Source organism: Arachis stenosperma, chromosome 3, assembly GCF_014773155.1.
Source record: "Arachis stenosperma cultivar V10309 chromosome 3, arast.V10309.gnm1.PFL2, whole genome shotgun sequence".
NCBI classification, from domain to species: domain Eukaryota; kingdom Viridiplantae; phylum Streptophyta; class Magnoliopsida; order Fabales; family Fabaceae; genus Arachis; species Arachis stenosperma.
The window spans coordinates 37,349,796-37,369,475 of NC_080379.1; the positions used below are offsets into that span (position 1 = coordinate 37,349,796).

General features: G+C 35.3%; 1 protein-coding gene across 1 annotated transcript; it reads left to right on the forward strand.

Moving 5' to 3' along the window:
- Window positions 1-901: 901 nt before the first annotated feature.
- Window positions 902-1,884, forward strand: LOC130970003 (profilin-like). The gene is made up of 2 exons (XM_057895939.1): window positions 902-1,236; window positions 1,447-1,884. Exons 1-2 carry the CDS (start codon window positions 1,108-1,110, stop codon window positions 1,717-1,719), a joined length of 402 nt encoding a protein of 133 aa, XP_057751922.1. The 5' UTR covers window positions 902-1,107; the 3' UTR covers window positions 1,720-1,884.
- Window positions 1,885-19,680: the final 17,796 nt, after the last annotated feature.

The following is a 19,680-nucleotide window of genomic DNA, read 5'->3' on the forward strand; positions in this document are numbered from 1 at the left end:
ACTATCACAAGTTTTTCAGTTTTATCTCATAAAGTGATAGGAGACAAAAATAAAATATCTCCTAAGTTTCATTCAAGAAAAGCTAAAGTCGCAAGTTTGAAAAAGGGGTGGTCAAGATTCAACCCTCTTTCTCTTAACCACTGATAACCATCAAAGGAGAATTAAAGTTTGTGTCTAAGATTAAAGGTTTATTTGAGCGGTATTAAATTAATTAAAAAATTTTTTTTAATATATTTATTAAATTTTTAGTATTAAAAATAAAAATACTAAAAAATAAAAAAATATTTTTTTGAGAAGTTAAATTTATATTGTTTTAAAAAAATTTTAAAAATAATTTTTACATAATAAATAAATATAAAAAATATTTTTATATTATTATGTCCAAACATAATTGATAAAAAAATATTTTTATAAAAAATATCTAAACATAAAATTATTTTTATTTTTTTATAAAATCTTTTAAAAAAAATTAACTAAGTAAAAGATCTTTTCTTAAAATCTCACCCAAACATTTTCGTTAAACATATAATCAACAAGTTTGATTTAGGGAAACTATAACCAAACCAAAATTATTTTAAAAAAGATTACAAGTGTAACGTAGTGGCCTATATATATGACCAATTCTCAACTAGAAATAAGGGATATATGTACCACTGAATAAAAAATATTATTTGAGATAATGCTATAGAATCCTTTTATTTTATTGTATGTGAATATTAATATCCACTAAATAGTGGAATGGATGTGTCGATGATTCATATTAACGAATTAATTTTGATATCATATATTTTGACTTTTGGTGTGGAAGCTAAGTGAATGGTAATGGTGATAAAGGTAAACGTAAGAAGCGATGGAAAAGTAATTGTGTGTGTCTGATTTAATTAAGGATCTGGAATGGAACGTATTTCGGGAGAGATTGGGTCCTAAAATGAAGGAGAGCCTTAACTGAGTCTCATCCTTATTTATTTAACAAGTAATTTCATTGCATTATTCAAAAGCTCACATCACACACATTCATTCATTCGTTCATTCACTGATTCATTCATTCATTCACATTCCCAACACCCAAAAGTAGTTATCAAAACCGCAACCATAGAGTCCCAGAGGATGTCTTGGCAAACCTACGTGGACGAGCACTTGATGTGCGATATTGATGGCTCAGGCCAGCACCTCACCGCAGCCGCCATCATCGGCCATGACGGTTCTGTCTGGGCCCAGAGCGCAAACTTCCCTCAGGTAGCAACGCCCACATTCCTATGAATATATAACTATGAATAAATAATGCTAAAAACTCAGGTTCAATCAACTTCATATGAAATTGATAATTAAAAATTGCTAAATAATTTAACAGATTTGATTAAATTATGCCCTCGGCTATCAATTTCCCATGAATTTGACGAGTTTAATATATTCGTTATAAGTGATTATATGAATAATGCATGGCAGGCAAAGAGTCAAGAGATAACCGACATAATGAAGGATTTCGACGAACCAGGGCATCTGGCGCCAACAGGGTTGCACATTGCTGGAACCAAATACATGGTGATCCAGGGTGAGCCAGGTGCTGTGATTCGCGGCAAGAAAGGATCTGGAGGGATCACCATTAAGAAAACCGGTCAAGCTCTTGTTTTTGGAATCTATGAGGAGCCTGTAACTCCTGGTCAGTGCAACATGGTCGTTGAGAGGTTGGGCGATTACCTCGTTGATCAGGGTCTCTAGAGGACCTCCCTCCTACTATAATTACTATTGTTTCATCATTTCTTTCTTTGCTGCTACATTTTTCCCCTTTTTTTTCTTATCAACCCTAAATTAAATTGGGAGTTGTTACGTTACACAGTACAATAATATGTCATAATTAAATTAAACATTTTTGCATATTTTAATTAACACATATAAGTTGCTGCTTCTACCACCTTCTCATGATCTCTATTAAAATGGACAAGGATGTTCCCACATCTTTCAGAAGTGGAACATGTGCCTATCTATGATGGTCCATCGTGATGTGATGATTTCTTCCTTTTGGAGTTTGGGATTTCAATCCAAGTAAAGTCGTTAAGTCAGATCTTGTACGGTGTGAGGCTGGCAAATAAATTACGCTTTCCACAGAAATGAAATGAAAATGCAGAAACAATTGATTCTTTACTCAAGTTATTGTGTTGATTTGACACATCAATTCAATTTGAGAGCCACGCAATTAACCGCCAGCTTCAATTTTGTGCTCATGATTAGATAGCATTTGGATCAACATATAAACCAATATATGCTTCAATAATAATTGGCGATGATGTCCCAAAAAAAGGAATAAAAACGAGAATGAAGAAACCGAAGAAGAAGATATAGTAAATGCTCTGGACTAAATAATAATTTCTATCTATAAAAGATTGAAGAACCCAAAAATCTATCAATGAAAAAATAAAACTGATGTACTTTTAAAAGATGGATTCCGATTCTTGACCTAACCCAAATTTTCAACTATAATCTAATTCTACCTCACCCTTAATTTCCAATTATTCGCCACCACCTCACTTGATCCAACAACTTCTCTTCTTCCCCTTCCACCAACACACCAACTTTCTCTACACTCTCCAACCTCTTCAAATTTGATTATTATTGTGTCAGAGAAAATAGATTTCTTAGTTGGTTTGCAATTTGTCTTTTTATTTATTTCTTCTTTATTTGGACAGGCCACCGGCAACAACACAAACACAAACTCATACATTAAAATTGATGATCACAGAAAATTCTTCTGATTTTTAGTCTCGAAATCAAAATCCAACATATCCTTGATCAAAAGCTTTTTTCTGTGGGTGATGAAATAACATCTTGGATCGATTCTCTTTCAATACAAAAAATATGCGATCGGCGTCGGTTTTATCATCGAATTTAGTGTCGAAAATTTTCGGCGAATTTACCATCAGCTTTTTCGACGAGTACAATATTAAATTCGTCATTCAAAAAACATTACCATCGAATTTATAAATCCACTCCTAAATCCAACTGTAACGAGTGGTGCAAAAATATATTAATTGGGCACGCATTATACCGTCAAATTTTCTACCAATAACACATTTTAGTAAAACACATTGTTTTGGTAACAACCAACTTGTTACTATCAAATTTATAGCCAATTTCATGAAAAATCTGACGATAATCGACAAATTTTTTTATAATGTTTGGACATATAAAACTTTTTAGGATATCTTCTTTGTCACTGTGTCAAGTCCAACATGCCAATGTCACACGAGAGGAGTTCTATAGCAAATACCCGGGTGGACTGGATGGAAACACCGGAGGCGTGGATCTTACGAGCTAAAAAAGGACGAAATGAATGTGGAGGTTGAGGATGGGAGGGTGTTGTAGATAAGTGGTGAGATGAGTAGGGGTTGAATTAATATACAAATGCAAAGACAAAGTATGTTATGTTTTTTCTCTTTTTTTCTTGTGTGTGTTTGATTTTGAATGTTTTGGAATGGAACAATGCACAAAGAAGGTGAGTGTAGCGGTGAAAAGGAAAGAAGAAAAGTTGTAGGATCGGGTGGGTTGGTGGTGAAAGCTTGGGGTTTGGAGACGTGGCAGAAATAGATTATAGTTGAGAATTTGGTTAGATTCGATTAGGAGGGAACTTCGAAATTTTAAATAAAATTTTAGTGTTTAAGTAATTTTGTCAACCACAACTCATCTTTAAATAGTACAATATTAGTTTCATTTTATCGTAAATAAAATTGTTAATGTCTAAATTTTTTATGATAAAAAATAGTTATTTACTCAAGAATATACCAAGTTTACAAATAGAATGAATATACAATGATAATAATATACATAGGTCATATTTGCAAATCTTGCTAACAATAATTTGAAATGCACTTTCACTAAGAATAAGTTCTTTTCATCATAACTATTGGCTTTGGCTTAGTGGGATATATTATTTGAAGCTTGGTGCTCTATTGAGGTTCATCTTCCTTAAATGGTTGGTAGAAATATGTGCATTGGACAAAAACAAGTATTAATAAGATAACTTTTCAATAAGAACATTGGCACTGACTTTTAAAAATCAACCAAATAACAGTATCTTAGATTGAGATATATTACTAGAGAACAATACATTAATTATACATTGTAACCTTAAATTAATATCTACAAGAGGAATTATAATCTCTTATAAAAATTGTTTAGAAAAATCGACAGAAATTATATTAAAAAGAAAATAGAAAACCAAAGAAATAACAGAATAATAACAGAAATAAAAGAGAAAAAAGAATATGTATCCCGCGAAGATGATGGCAAACCAGAATCAAAACTTGATGCGGAATAACTGAGGTAGTGATGTCGAAATAGATTAAACGGGACGACGAAGTAGAGCAAACGCAAAGGGATCCTAAGGTTCTGTTAAGGAAGTTTTTTAATAGAATTTGAAAAAGAGAGAGAAGGACAAGATGCAACACAAAAAGATATAATAAGGTAAATAAAAACACGAATGTGATAGAACAAAAAGATACAAACAAAGTAAAAGAGAAGGGACAAAAGAGAAAAAGGGGTGAGAAGAGAATAGAAATTAGAAAATAACTCATGTGAGGAATTAGAGGGAAAGACAAAATATTTGGAATTAAAGTGAGCTGTATTTTGCCTAAAACTAAACTTTGGATTAAGAAAGGATTTTAAAATGTTAAAATAAAATAAATTTTACACACAAAATTTGAAATTTCTAAACTAATTGTTTTTAATACAAAAATTTTGAATTTTTGAAAAAAATATGTTATGAAAATTTTGGATTTTTATGATAAGTATTTGTCTATAATGCTAGGCATGAAAGATGTTTTGAACCAAGTTTTTAACCAAGTCTTGGTTTGGTGCGCTCTTCTCTTTTGAACACGGATCTTCTTCTTCTTCTTCCTCTTCCTCCTCCTCCTCTTTCGTTATCATCGTTGTCGTCATCTTCTTTTAGGCGTTTTTTCTTCAACGTTGTTGTCATTGTTGCAGCCACCACCACCATCGTTGATGTTGCTGCCTCTTCCTCCTCCTCCTTCTTGATGTTGTTGTTTAATTTTTTCTTCTCTCTTTTTCCTCCTCATCTTCTTTTATTATCATCATCATCATCATCTTTGTTGTCTTCATCTTCTTTTTCTCCCAACCAATGAAATACGCATAGTACAAAAATTTTGATGTGCAGTGCATAAATTTTTGGAGGACCACATACCTAGAACATTGATGCACCGACTAACGAAATATATTCGTGGCAAAAAGTTGTATATTATATGCAAAAATTTATGTGCTATATGCAAAAAGTTGTATACTGTACCCAAGAAATACGAAAACCCATAAATTTTGGTGTAGAAAAAACAACCATTAGTACCCATGAACTTTATGAACGCCGACAAAAGTACCCATCAAACAGGAAAACTAAAGCTGTATCCATGAAAGATAGGTTTCGTACGACAAAAGTACTCAAACCCCAATTTTTTATTGACTTTTTAACAAATTTTCCAAATTAACCCTATCATTTTCTCTTTCTCAAACTTCAACAACAGCAGTGCTTCAAAAATTTCATCCATCAATGCCTACAGTTTCAGCACCTTTGTTTTTTTCTCCCAAATCATCTTCTTGTTCTTCTCAAAATTCATAAAAAAAACACACTCTTTCAGATCTAAAAGAACCATAATCAGAATCAAAAGCTTAACATGACTGAATCTACAACAATTATTCTCACTATCGGTCACTGCTCTCTCACTGTCGTCGTCTCATTGTCAACGTGTCTTGCATAGCGCTTGTTCAACAATATCGTCTCCTCCTGCTCCACGCTCGTTCGTCATTGTTGCAACCTCCTAATCGATCTTCCTCGTCATTGTCGCCTCCTGCAGAATCGTCACCACCACTAGCAGCATCGTTGCCACCTCCAGCAGCCTCTTTGTCGCTCATCGTTGTTGCCTCTCGCAGCCTCATCATCGTTGTCGCATCAATTATTCCTTCTATCGTGGCCACCTCACATTTGTTGCCATCTTTCTGTACTAAGTCTATTTTTCTGATCAACATTTTGGGATTTAGGATTTGTTCAATTTTTTTGGCAATTTAAATTTTGGATATAGCTTGATTTTGTAAATTGATTAGCAATTTAATCCTTTTTATGTTGTTGTTGTTGTTGGTGGTGGTGGTGTAAGTGATGGGAAGGACCTTTCAGATTTCAAGTGCTTTGGGTACTTTTGTATTGAAACTTTTCATTTCCAAATGATGGGGGTTGGTGTTGAAGTTTGGGAAAGAAGAGAGGCTGTGGAATTGAGGTAGAAGTTGAAGGATGGGTTAATTTGGAAATTTTGTTGAAAAGTAATCAAAGATTTAGGGATTGGGTATTTTTGTCGTACGAAATCCATCTTTCATGGATACAACTTTAATTTTCTTGTTTGATGGGTACTTTTGTCAACGTTCGTAAAGTTCATGGGTACTAATAGTTGTTTTTTCTTTTGGTATACGACACAAATTTGGTGCATAGCACAGAGATTTTGATGTACAGTATATAATTTTTTGAAGGACTACATATCCAGAACATTGACTCATGTAACTAACAAAATATATTCGCAACAAAAATTTGTGTGCTATGTGCAAAAATTTGTGTGCTACAGCAAATATTTATGTACTATATGCAAAAATTTGTATACTGTATTAATGAAATACGTACAATACATAAATTTTGATGTCTAGCACAAAAATCTTGGTGCATAACATAGAAATTTTTAGAGGATTACATACCTAGAATATTGACTCACCCAATTATCAAAATATATTCACAGTAAAAATTTGTGTTCTATGTGCAAAGATTTGTGTGCTATCGATAAGGTTGTATTATGTGCAAAATTTTTTGTGCTATGTTTTGAAATTTTGTGTGTTATATCAATAAGTTTTTGTACTCTCTAACAAAAATTTATGTGTTGCAGAAAGCGTGAAAAATGAGGAGTAGTGACGTATGCACACGTTTTTTTTTTCATTGGGCTTTGCACTAACTTAGTTGGACTTAGTTACAAAAATACTTGTACATATAACATCACTTAATATTTATTTTATTTGTTATTTTAAAATCTAATTTCTTACTATAATGTTTATGATAAATATTAGATAATTTAATTATTAACAATCGATACGATTTGATAAATATTTGCTAATTTAATCTAATTTAATCGTACTTTTTTTTACTTGTGAATTTTTGTTTAATAATTTAAATTCATTTCTAAAAATTTACATTATACAAATTTGTGTATAATAAAAAAATTTGAAAATTGATTCGTAATTTTTTTACAAAATTAGACAAATTGCTTCTTAATTAAATTGACGAATGAATTGATGCTTAATATTCTAATGCGAATTTGTATCGAGAAATAGAGAATTAGATAGAAATTCAAAGAGAATAGAATAGAAATTCTTAGAATTAGGGCCAAGAGAGAAATTGAACTTCCAATTACATCATACATACCTACACTAATACATTTTATTCCTATTTATAGTATATCTTATTCCTATTTTTGTTGATTCTTCTTGTTGCTGTTGTGGTTAGAATTCACAATTAAAAGTTGATTTTTCTTCCTCGGCTAAATCTGTGTGGTTTGGATTCATTACTAATTCTGGAAATTTTGTTGTTGCATTCTCGAATTCGGCATCCTCATAATTTGATTTTGAATTCTAAAATTACAGAATTGTATGTGTTGAATTTTCTGCTTCTGAATTTGTTGAATGGTTGTGTGTTTGTTATCTGAATTTCTCATTGTTCTTGTTCATATTAGTTGGAACTTTGCTAGAATCATTTTCTTCTGGAAGTGCTGAATCTCTTTTGGTTGTAAATTCTGGAATTGAAACTTTGAATCTATGTGTTGTTGTTTTTAATTTTCTGTGTGATTGATGACTGAATTTGGACCTTGCTTCTTCTAAATTAATTTTTCGATTTGAAATGTGGTTTGCTGAAATATCTGGTAGTACTAGTTGAAAGTCTAGTTGATAACGATGCAGGAATGCTAGCTTGAAGGTCAACCAATCTGGCACTGGATTGCGTTGCTGCCAGAGCCGGAACGAGATCGTATCACGACCGATCAGTCCTCCGGCAACCTCCTGAAAATGGTGAGTCTCTGATATTCCATTGGCATTCCACCACTTTCAAGCACAAAGGATCCGCCAATAACTATTATGATTGTTGAACAAAGGAACAAGAATTAGATAGAAACACCATTTGATTGCCGCTGGTACGGAATTCAATGGAAACACCATTTGATACGAATATGTATTAAGAGACAGAGAATTAGATAGAAATTCAGAGAGAATATAATAGAAATCTCTAGAATTAAGGACAAGAGAGAAATTGAGTTTCCAATTACATTATGCATACGTATACTAGTACATCATATTCCTATTTATAAGATAATTCTTTAATTAGACTATAAACCCAATACTAATCCTAATATATTCTTAAATAAAAAATATTAAATTTTCTAAAACATTAAAGAATATATTGATCTTTAATTATTAGCCATTAATTTAGAGACCAATTCTTTATAATTAATATTTTTTAACCTAATTTTTATGTTGGTTGCTAAATCAGACACTAATAATAAAAATAGTGACTAATTTAACAACTAATAATATTTTACTTTTGTTTTATGTTGTTGAGTAAATTAGTCTCTAGTGGTAAAATTAATGACTAATTTTGCTACTAATTGAGTTTTACTAGCATGAGGACCTATGCAATTATACGGGATCAAAGTTTTCTCAAAATTTCAAAAATGAAATCATTCAATATACCCAAGATATCTTAGACAAAAATTATATGTTATATTAATACCTAAATAACAAAAAAATTAACACCATATTAAAGTAGAATCACAATATATAACAATCCTACAACATGTTAATTAATATTATAATTTAAAAATAATACCATACTAATTTGATTGTTAATACAAAGAAAGAAAAAAGATAACCAAATAGTTTACATTTGTTTACAGCAACTATTCATACCATATAGTAAAAAGTACATAAATTAACTAACAAGTTCACATACTATACATATTTTAAACTTTAGAGCATGAAAAACCTAGATTCCAAAATATAATATATATCCCAAAAGTAACACCAGAAAATTTCAAACCACCTAAATAATTACTTTTTAGTTATAGAAACTCGAATTAGCTGATCTTCTTTCGAAGCTATCTTAAAAATACATGAATATGTGGTTTTAAATTTATGCATTTTCACAAAATCTTTTCATTTAGGACCAATTTTGTATTCTCGTTCTTTGTTTTTACTTTCTAGCACATTCATTTCAAAGCTTTTAGTAATCTTTGAGTGTTCAACAACAAACTTCCAGTGTTATGGTCCTCTAGTATTAAGTAGTATCCTAGCAAAGTGATACAGGATATACTGTGTAAAAAAAAGTAACAATTAGTCCATAAAAAATAAAGTAACGAAGAATTATGAAATTATAATTATACAAACTTACAAATCGATAAACTTTGATATCATACTTAGTTAAGGTCTTGCAATGATATAGAACAACATATCTGTTTATTTCAATGATAATTTATAGAAAAAATAGTATCAAACTAAAAAGGACAACAATGAAAAATGTAAGATGATGTTATACAAAATATTCTGAAATACAAAGTAATTCCTCTATTCAATACACTTTGTTTGTAACATACTTAACTACCAATGACTTTATATCGAGAGTAACAAAATCTAGAACACATATAACACTAATATGATATTAAATCAGAAAAAAAATAAGCATACTCTCTTTTTTTGTTGATCTGTTTCTTGACAGTACTTTCATTTGCATTGTTCTCTTTAAAATCTCTAGAAATCAAATTAAAAAATGAATACTAAACAAATGAACAACATACTGTGGATAAATTCTCAATAAAAAAATAAACATAGAATAAATATAAAATTAATCATCAATAATCAATAATCAATAATCAATCAATAATAAATAAGAAACTTTGTTAAAGTAAGATAACACCATTTTTTGGTTGATCTAGGTACGTTTTGAACTATTTTCTTATTGGCAGTTCTTTGCACACCAGAACTACAAATAAAATTAGTCAAAAAATAAAAAAAAAAAACTCAAAAATAAGGAAAAAAAGATAGACAATAGAAGAAGCAAATAGCAACATCATATTATACAATGAATTATAGACATATTTGAAAATGAATATGTTAATAAATACAATAATTGAAAGATAACATATATACAATTAACAATAATTACAAAAAAAACTGTGAAAATTCTAACATTTTCATATTCCCATGCATTCCATTCTCTTTTATATCAGAAGTAACACTCTCCGATGCATCAAAGTAATTTAAACCTAACTTATCTTGGATCACTTTTAACAAAGATATTCCAATAATATCTTTAACATAATAGGATTCATAAAAATTCAAATGAATTGGATCATATCACTTATCCACAAGAGCCACAAAAAATATTCCACTTGTGACACACATTAAGTACATCCACACCATGCTTTTGAAGTTATAGAAAGTAATTAACTTTTCTACCTCATGTGAAGGTATCCAAATTTTCCTTTCTCACGTTTTTATCTTAAGCTTTATACAATTGTCACGGTAATTGTTCCGTTCGTGTGCAGTCGAGATATGAAGATTCCTTCCGCTGACGTTCAGCTTCGATGGAGAGTTATACATCATCCTAGGTGAAGGATGAAACACCTCGGTGAAATGAAACACCGCGGCGGGAGCACCTACAAAAAGTACTCCGACACTCAAGTTAGAATAAGGCGTTAACAAAGCGATGTAAAGAAGAAATAAAGTGGATTGTGTGACCTGTCGTTCATCGAGCTTATTGGCTCATTTATATAGATGAGTGAAGTGTTAGCTTTCTTTTGTTTGTTCCGAGCTTTTAGTAATATTGTGGGTGCCGTTATTATTGGTAACGAATTGTAGATAATGTTTGACTAAAACTGTAACCGAGTTGCGTAATTGAGCTCTTCTGCTAATTTCTTTGAATTATCTGGTCAATTTCGATTTGATCTTATTTCTGAGTTTGTAGGGTACACGTCATAGCCTCCAAGCTCGTCTTGCTTTGTAAAGAAAAGCAATAAGCAAGCTTTTAATATGTTTGTCTTAGATTTTTTGTTGGCTTTGGACGAAGAGTTGGAAAATAAACAGTTTCGCATTTAATGTTTTCTTAGTGTCCCTGACCACTAGATGCGAAGTAATAATGGGTTGAATGAATGGCTTGGATCTTCGAAACGGTTTCTTAGGAGTAGGTATTACCTATATAAGTGGAACTACGCTATTGTATTACCTATATAAGTTGAGGTGCAACTTGAGCTTTTTGTAGGTTATACCTCAGCTTAATGCATGACCCTTTGTATCCCCAAGCTTAATGATGCACCGAGATTTATCAAGCTTGGGTTTTCCAAAAGTCGCTTTTAAATGGGAAAATAAAATAAAATAAAAAAGAAAGAACAAAAGGTTTTTTATGACATTTTTACCTTGTGGAACGTGTTACAATTAATACCTTCTGTTTTCTTTCAACCTTCTTTCACCGTTTGGGTTTTTGATGCTCGAACGGTTATTGCTTGCGTTACCCACTAAGTTAGTGGGCTTGTAATAATACCTTGTTGCTGTTTTGTCTTTGGGAATTGACGTTGTGATTTTTTGAATTTCTTTCCCAAGTTGAATCCAGTATGACTTCCAAAGGTTAGTGCCTTCTTCTTTGCTTTTTTTGTTTTTACAATGGTGAAAAAGAAAGAGAGAGAAAAACAAAAAGTGGTTGAAGTAAGAAAAGAGAATCCATATCATTGGGTACATGAGGAAGTGAGGACTCGTTCTTCATCGTACGTGGACGCCACGTCTCTTCGTGAACTTAAGGGTTTGAAACTTGTTAAAGATTGTTCAGGTGTGGCTATCGAGCTTCTTCACTGTTCTGGTGAGGATAAGGTTTATAAGAGGAGGGAGGATTGGCAATATATCTATATGTACACTCCTTGTCTTTCTGAGCTGCGCGTGAGATTTCCTTTTTCTAGTTTCAAGTGCGATGTTCTTACCTAACTCAATTGTGCACATTCGCAGTTACACCCTAATTCTTGGGCGTTTCTGCATGCTTTTTAGTGTCTCATAGATTTTCCTTTGTTTCCTTGTTCTTTATCTATCTTTTTCTCGTTGTTTCAATCTAAAAGGGTGCGGAAAAGGGTTATGGGTGTTTCTGAGTAGCTTTCCTGGTCATTCCCTTTTTCTGCTATACAAATCTTCCTTAAAAAATTTAAGTCCCTGTTTGTTAAGGTGCGATCTGTAGAGACCAAGTACCCTTTTATCTTGATGATGAACTTATAGAAAAGTTTCCCCTTTACTGGTACTCCGAGCCGATTCAAATTCTTGAGGCTACTGAGCGGAGCGAAGAGGAAGACTGTCTTTTAGATTTTTTGATAGAGAGCTTTGCTGTTGGGGAATGTTTGTCGATTTTTGAACTTCTGCATTTTCATGATACTGGTGACAAAGAGGGTTTGAAAGCTTATATAGGTAATACTGATTTGTATTCTTCCTTGCAGATTTTGTATTTTCTGACTTTGTGTTGTAGCTGTAGGTGGACGAGTGCCCCTCCTTGATCCTACTCGGCTTCAATCTTTCCTCAAAAAGAAAAAGGAGAAGGATGCGGGTGGTTATGGAGTTTTGAAGGAGGGTGGAGGGGATGCTACTTACTCTATTATGCAGCGGGCGTCGTCATTTAAAAGAAAAAGGGATGATACCAAGAAGTCTTTGGAAGTTCTATCGAAAGGTGATAAGGAAGCTGTTGGTGGTAGTAAATCTGCCTTTGAAAGGCAAAAAAGGCTCCGTGGTTTCATTCCTGCTACGAATCCGTATTCACTATGAAGCGATCAATTTTCCTTTGCCGAACTTTCTGATAGGGTTCCCCAATACCCTGGCAATATGGTTATGAACGTCGAATTGGCATGGAGGGGATGGAAAAATTTATCCAACTCAACCATATATTTTTGGTATCTATGTTTTGCTTGTTTGTTTGTTTGTTTGTTTGTTTGTTTGTTATCCCATTGTTTGTCTTTTACTACAAATTGTTGCTTTACGTTTGATGTGTGTGGTTTGCACAATCGAACTGCTAGGGGCTGAGCAGCAGGTGGCCATGGATAAAATTGTGGAGTTAGAGCGGTCGTCAAAGGAGAAAGATGACGTCATTATTGATGTGACGGAGAAAATGAAAAATTCTGAAGATGAGATTATCCGACTTCAGGATCAAGTTCGGCTTCTTCAGGCAGAAATCAAAGAAAATGTTAAGACTAAAGGGGAGCTGACTTCCAGGATTCATGAGCTGGTAGAGGAGGGGATGGAGATGTTTACCTTCGGATTTGATCGTGTCGTTAGTCAGGTCGCCGTGATGGCTCCCTTGTTTGATTGCGCTCAGCTTGATGTGACCAAGATTGTTATTGGTGGCAAGCTGGTTGTAGATGAAACTGTGGAGGATCATGATGAGAATATTCCTCCCTCTTGATTTGATATATTATGAGTTGTTGTTCTTTTGTTAATACTTTTGTTGCCGATTCTAGATCGGATCGCTATTGTCTTTTGTTCTGACTGCGTTAAGTCTGGTTGAACCTTGGATATTTTGATATTTAAAAGTATGCATGTTTGACTACTGTTTATTTTGATTTGCACATTTGTTTGAAAGTAGAATAGGAACAAAAGATCATTTATTCATACGTCAGTAAACTCTCTATCCTTGTAATAATTGAGAATTTGACATATTGGGCATCCAGCCTCATTAAAACCCTCCTTAGGTAAAACTCGTATTTGGAAAAAAAAAACCTCTAAGGGGGAAAAAGAGTACCTTAATTCACAGATTGAAAAGTTTACGATCTATACAACTTTAGTGAAGAAATATTCCAGTTTCCTAATAATGAGTCGCCTTTTATTATTTGTAACTGGTAAGCCCCCATTCCGAGTACTTTTGTAACCCAGAATGGCCTCTCCTAGTTTGTTGCGAGTTTGCTGTGTAATGGAGGTCGTCTTGCTTCCTCTGTTCTTTTGAGGATGAGGTCTCCTTCATTGAATGTTTTGGGTTCCACTTTCTTGTTATGTTATCTTTCAATAAGTTGCTTCATTGCTCTTTGTTTTATAGCTACAATTTCTCTATCTTCCTCCATGAGGTCTAGTTCGGCTTTCCTTGTGTCAATATTGTGGCTTTGACTATATAACTCGGCCCTTAAGGTAGGGATGCCGACCTCGATCGGTATTAGTGCCTCCATTCCGTATAACAATTTGAATGGAGTCTCGCCTGTAGTGGTTTGTATTGTCGTGTTATAGCTCCACAGTATTTCTGGGATCAAGTCTGCCCATTCACCTTTCACATCAGTGAGCTTCTTTTTCATTGCCTGCAAGATTACTCGGTTAGCAGCTTCGGCCTGCCCATTTGTCTGTGGGTGCTCGACCGAGCTAAAATGATGTTGTATGTTAAAGTTTTTCAAGAATGATGCAAGTTTACTATCTGTAAATTGCCTACCGTTATCCGATGTTATTTCTTTAGGTATTCCAAATCTACATATGATATTTTTCCATATGAAAGACCGTCCCTTTTTTGCTGTTATTCTTGCTAATGGTTGTGCTTCTATCCATTTTGAGAAATAATCTATTAAAACTAAAAGAATTTTTACCTGTCCTGGTGCTTTTGGGAATGGGCCGAGGATATCGAGCCCCATATATAGAAAGGCCAGCTTACCTCCATGCTGTGTAACACTTCGGCAGGCTTCATTGAAATAGCGGCATACTTTTGACAGTTGTCACATGTTTTTACCTTTGCTATGCAGTCCCTTTTCATCTAAAGATTTAAGGATTGGTCTCGTTTCTGGGAATGGTCCCTGCACGAATATACTCAAGAAAAGGCATTCTCCAATCGTTTGTATGAGTGATGTTCATTATGCACAGTGATTCGATACTAGGATTTTCTAGTGTAAGTTGTGCTAGTGCCGACTGTTATTGCTCTAGTAGCGGCGAGTTTAGACAATATATATGCTCTAGTGTTCTTCTCTCTATGCACATGCGATATAATTAATTCATCGAACTTTGAAATAAGATCCTTTGCTATGAGCTAATACCGCTCTAACAGAGGATCTTTTACCTGGAAGTCTCCTTTGATTTGCTGAACTACCAACAGGGAATCACAATATACTGTTAGGCGATGTACATGGAAACTGAGGGCGAGCTTTAGACCTGCTATGAGCGCCTCATACTCGGCTTAGTTGTTGCTCGCCGAGAAGTGGAATTGAAGTGATTTTTCGGCCATTATTATTTCTCCTTCCTTTTGTACTATCCCAGCACTGCTCCCCTCGCGGTTTGATGCTCCATCCACCTGTAACTTCCAAACCTGTTCGTCATGCTGCTCATTTGCTATAAGTTCGGAAACAAAGTTTGCCAAGATCTATGATTTCAGAGTTGGTCTTGATTGAAACTGAATATCAAACTCAAAAAGTTTGATGGACCATTTGGTCAGCCATCCTGCCAATTCTGGCTTTCTCAGTATCTGCCGTAATGGTTAGTTAGTCCTTACGACTATTGTGTGGCTCTAGAAGTAGTGCCTTAGCCTCCTTGTTGTTGTTACCAATGCTAGGGTCAATTGTTCTATTCTGGGATACCTTTTTTCGGTTGGTTGCATGACTCTACTAACAAAGCATACTGGTTTTTGTGCTTTTCCTGTCTCGATAACAAGAACTGAACTTACAGAATGATTAGAAACAGATAAGTACAAATACAGAGGTTTACCGATCTCTGGACTTTGTAATACTGGTGGTGAGGACAGGATAGCTTAAGCTCGGAAAATGCTGTTTCACATTCTTTGGTCCATTCAAACTTTATATTCTTGGAGATTGTCTGGAAGAAGTGGTATGATCGGTTTGATATTGTGGGCAGAAATCGTAACAGTGCATCCAACCTTCCTGCTAACTGTTGTACTTCTTTGATTGTTTTCGGACTTGCCATGTTGAGTATTGTTTCACATTTTTCGGGGTTCGCCTCAATCCTGCATGAAGTCAGCATAAACCCGAGGAATTTTCCTCCTTGTATCCCAAAAGCACATTTCTCTGGATTAAGTCTCATATTATATGCTCGGATCTATTTAAATATTTCCTCTAGGTCGTCACAGTGTGATCCTTCTGATGGAGACTTGGCCACCATGTCATCTACATAGATCTCCATATTCTGACCTATTTGCTGATGAAATACCTTGTCCATTAGTCTTTGATATGTTGCACCTACATTCTTTAGGCCAAATGACATTACCTTATAACAAAAATTTCCTTGTTCTGTTATGAAAGCTATTTGGCTTTGGTCTTCTGGATGCATAAGAATCTGGTTTTAACCAGAGTGTGCATCCATGAAGCTTAAGATTTTAAACCCAGAAGCATTATCTACTAGTTTGTCAAAGTCGACGCACGTACACCATTTACCTGAGTTCTTTTTTACCATTACCACATTTGAAAGCCATGTGGTAAAGCGGATCTCTTTAATGAAGCCGGCATTAAGGAGCTTTGTAGTCTCTTCCAGGGCTGCCTTCGTCTTTTTCGCTCTGAGGTTTCTTTTCTTCTGAGCCACAGGTTAGATTGTTCTATCGATGACGAGTTTGTGGCAATTGACGCTTGAGTCTATCCCTAGCATGTCTGCTAGGGTCCAAGCGAACAAGTCAGCATTATCGTGTAGTACCTTTATTAGTTTTGATTGCTCCTCTCCTTCAAGAGCTCGGCCAATATACGTAAACTGTTCTACTTTTGAGGTTAGAGGAACCCTTTGGAGTTCATCTGTTGGCTGAGGTCTTTCCTGAGAATCTTTCCGAGGATTGAGCTCTACTAGTGACAGTACTTCATTTGTGCTGTAGACAGCCTTCACTTCTTGTTGAGGTTTTCCCCCTGTGTTAGCCCCTTTTAGGCTTGCATTGTAACATTGCCAAGCTTGTTGGCGATCTAAGTCTATTGTTTCTATCCTGCCATCCTGTACCTGAAACTTAACACATAGATATAAAGTAGATACCACTGCTCTGAATGTGTTCAGAGCAGGTCTTTCAAGGATAATATTGTAAGTACTGGGGCAATCGACTATAAGGTATTGGACATCAATGGTCCTTGATAATGGGGTGTTTTCCATTGTCGTTTTTAACCATATGTAGCATTTTATTGGGACCCTTTCCCCAGAGAAACCAACCAGTTTGGAAAGTAGAATAAAATAGGACATCAATGCTACTACCTAGGTCCATGAGGACCTTTCTTACCAGCAACTCTCCTGTTTGGATGAAAATCACTACTGGGTCGTCGAGGTTTGGGCCTAGTGAAGATAGGTCGGCCTGACTGAAGGTTATTTTGGGCTCTGTTGTATCCACCTTTCTTTGGGGTACTGTTTCTTCAATTGCCAGCATTGTCCGGTAACTTCGTTTTTATGCCGCATTTATCTCTCCTCCCATAGCGAATCCTCCGGATATGCATTTTATGACCCCCTTTGGTGGATTAGTGTTGGACCATTTACTGTCATCTTTTTCTTCCGAGATTCGTTGATGCTTTTCTCGGTCCCGAGTGCTTTCCCTATTTCTTCATCCTTTGACATACTTGTCCAAGAGACCTTGTCGGGCTAATCTCTCATAAGTCCTTGGCAACTATGCATTCGTCCGTTGTGTGTCTATACTTCTGGTGGAAAGCACAGTGTTTGCTTTTGTCTACAAATTGCTGATCCTGGTAACTTCTTGCTCGAGTAGGGTGCTTTATTATTTTGGCATTGAGAATCTTTTTGATTATTTTTTCTCTCTTTGTATTGAATCTGGTGTAAGTATTGAATTTTGGTGTGAGCTTGAACGGTTTCTTTGATTCCTTCTTGCTTGGCAATCTGAAAGCCTTCTCCTCTTCTCTTCTGGGCGGTTGTCTGTCAATTTTATGAGCTTCACGGAGCTCTTCGACCTCCATTTGACCTACAACCCTTTCTCGGATCACTTCCAGCGTCTTTGGTTTGGTTACCGCAATCGTCTCTTGGAACTTACCAGGTATGAGGCCGGTTTTAAGGGCGTGTAGGTGCACTGCCGGGTCTAAGTCTGGAATCTCCAGGTTGCCTCAACGAACCGAGTCATGTAGTCTTTAGGCTTTCGTGTTGCCTTTGTCTGATTGTTTCTAGGTAGTCTGATCCGTGCACATATATTCTTGATGTGGCAAAGTAATCGATGAAAGATCTTGCCAGCTCCTCAAAAGAAAAAATTGAACCTGCAGACAACTTGGAAACTAGAGTAATGCAGCACCATCAAGATAAGTAGGAAAAGCTCGACAAAGCACAGGTTCATTGTTAGCGCCGTTAAAAAACATCATAGATTGGAATTTCTTAACATGAGCGCGGCGATCACCAAACCCCTTGTATGGCTCAAGGGCAGTTAGCAACACGAAGGTTTTTGGCATCTGAAACTTGGTGATCTCTTCAGAAAAAGGTTTGTCTAAGGTCAGATTTTCCTTTGGCAGGCTGATGTTCAAAGGGTCTGTATTGCCCTGAGCTGAGCTTTTGGAGTTTCCTTCTTCATGCTTTCCAACATTATTGGCGAAAGACAGCTTGGCTATCCTCCGAACTTCTGCCTGAAGCTCAGCAATCTGAGCTAGGAGCTCTGCTTGTGTGGGTTGTTGGATCCCATTATCGGCCATGCTTGAGGATCGGGAATCCTGTGCAAAAAAGAGTAACAGGACTTGTAAAGAAAATAGTGGGGCTAGATAAATTCAGGCCCCACTGTGGGTGCCAAATGTTCCGTTTGTGTGCAACCGAGGTATGAAGATTCCTTCCGCTGACATTCAGTTTCGATGGAGAGTTATACGTCGTCCTAGGTGAAGGATGAAACACCTCGGCGAAATGAAACACCACGGCGAGAGCACCTGCAAAAGGCACTCCGACGCTCAAGTTAGAAGAAAGCGTTAAGAAAGCGATGTAAAGAAGAAATAAAGTGGATTGTGTGACCTGTCGTTCACCGAGCTTATTGGCTTGTTTATATAGATGAGTGAAGTGTTAGCTTCCTTTTGTTTGTTCCGATCTTTTAGTAATATTGTAGGTGTCGTTATTATTGGTAACAAACTGTAGATAATGTTTGACTAAAACTACAACCGAGTTGTGTAATTGAGCTCTTCTGCTAATTTCTCTGAATTGTCTGGTCAGTTTCGATTTGATCTTATTTCCGAGTTTGTAGGGTACTGGTGCACGAAATTGTGATCAATACTTTTCAAAACATAAACAATCCCTAGTAATGGCTCCAAAGACTTGGTGCTCAATACCATGGCATAAACACAACTTCGCACAACTAACCAGCAAGTGCACTGGGTCGTCCAAGTAATAAACCTTACGCGAGTAAGGGTCGATCCCACGGAGATTGGTGGTATGAAGCAAGCTATGGTCATCTTGTAAATCTCAGTCAGGCAGACTCAAATGGGTATGGTGATAAACGAATAAAGCATAAAGATAAAGATAAAGATACTTATGTATATCATTGGTGTAAGAGCTTCAGACAAGCGTATGAAGATGCCTTCCCTTCCGTCTCTCTGCTTTCCTACTGCCTTCATCCAATCCTTCTTACTCCTTTCCATGGCAAGCTCGTGTAGGGTTTCACCATTGTCAGTGGCTACCTCCCATCCTCTCAGTGAAAGCGATTGGCATATGCCCTGTCACGGCATAGCG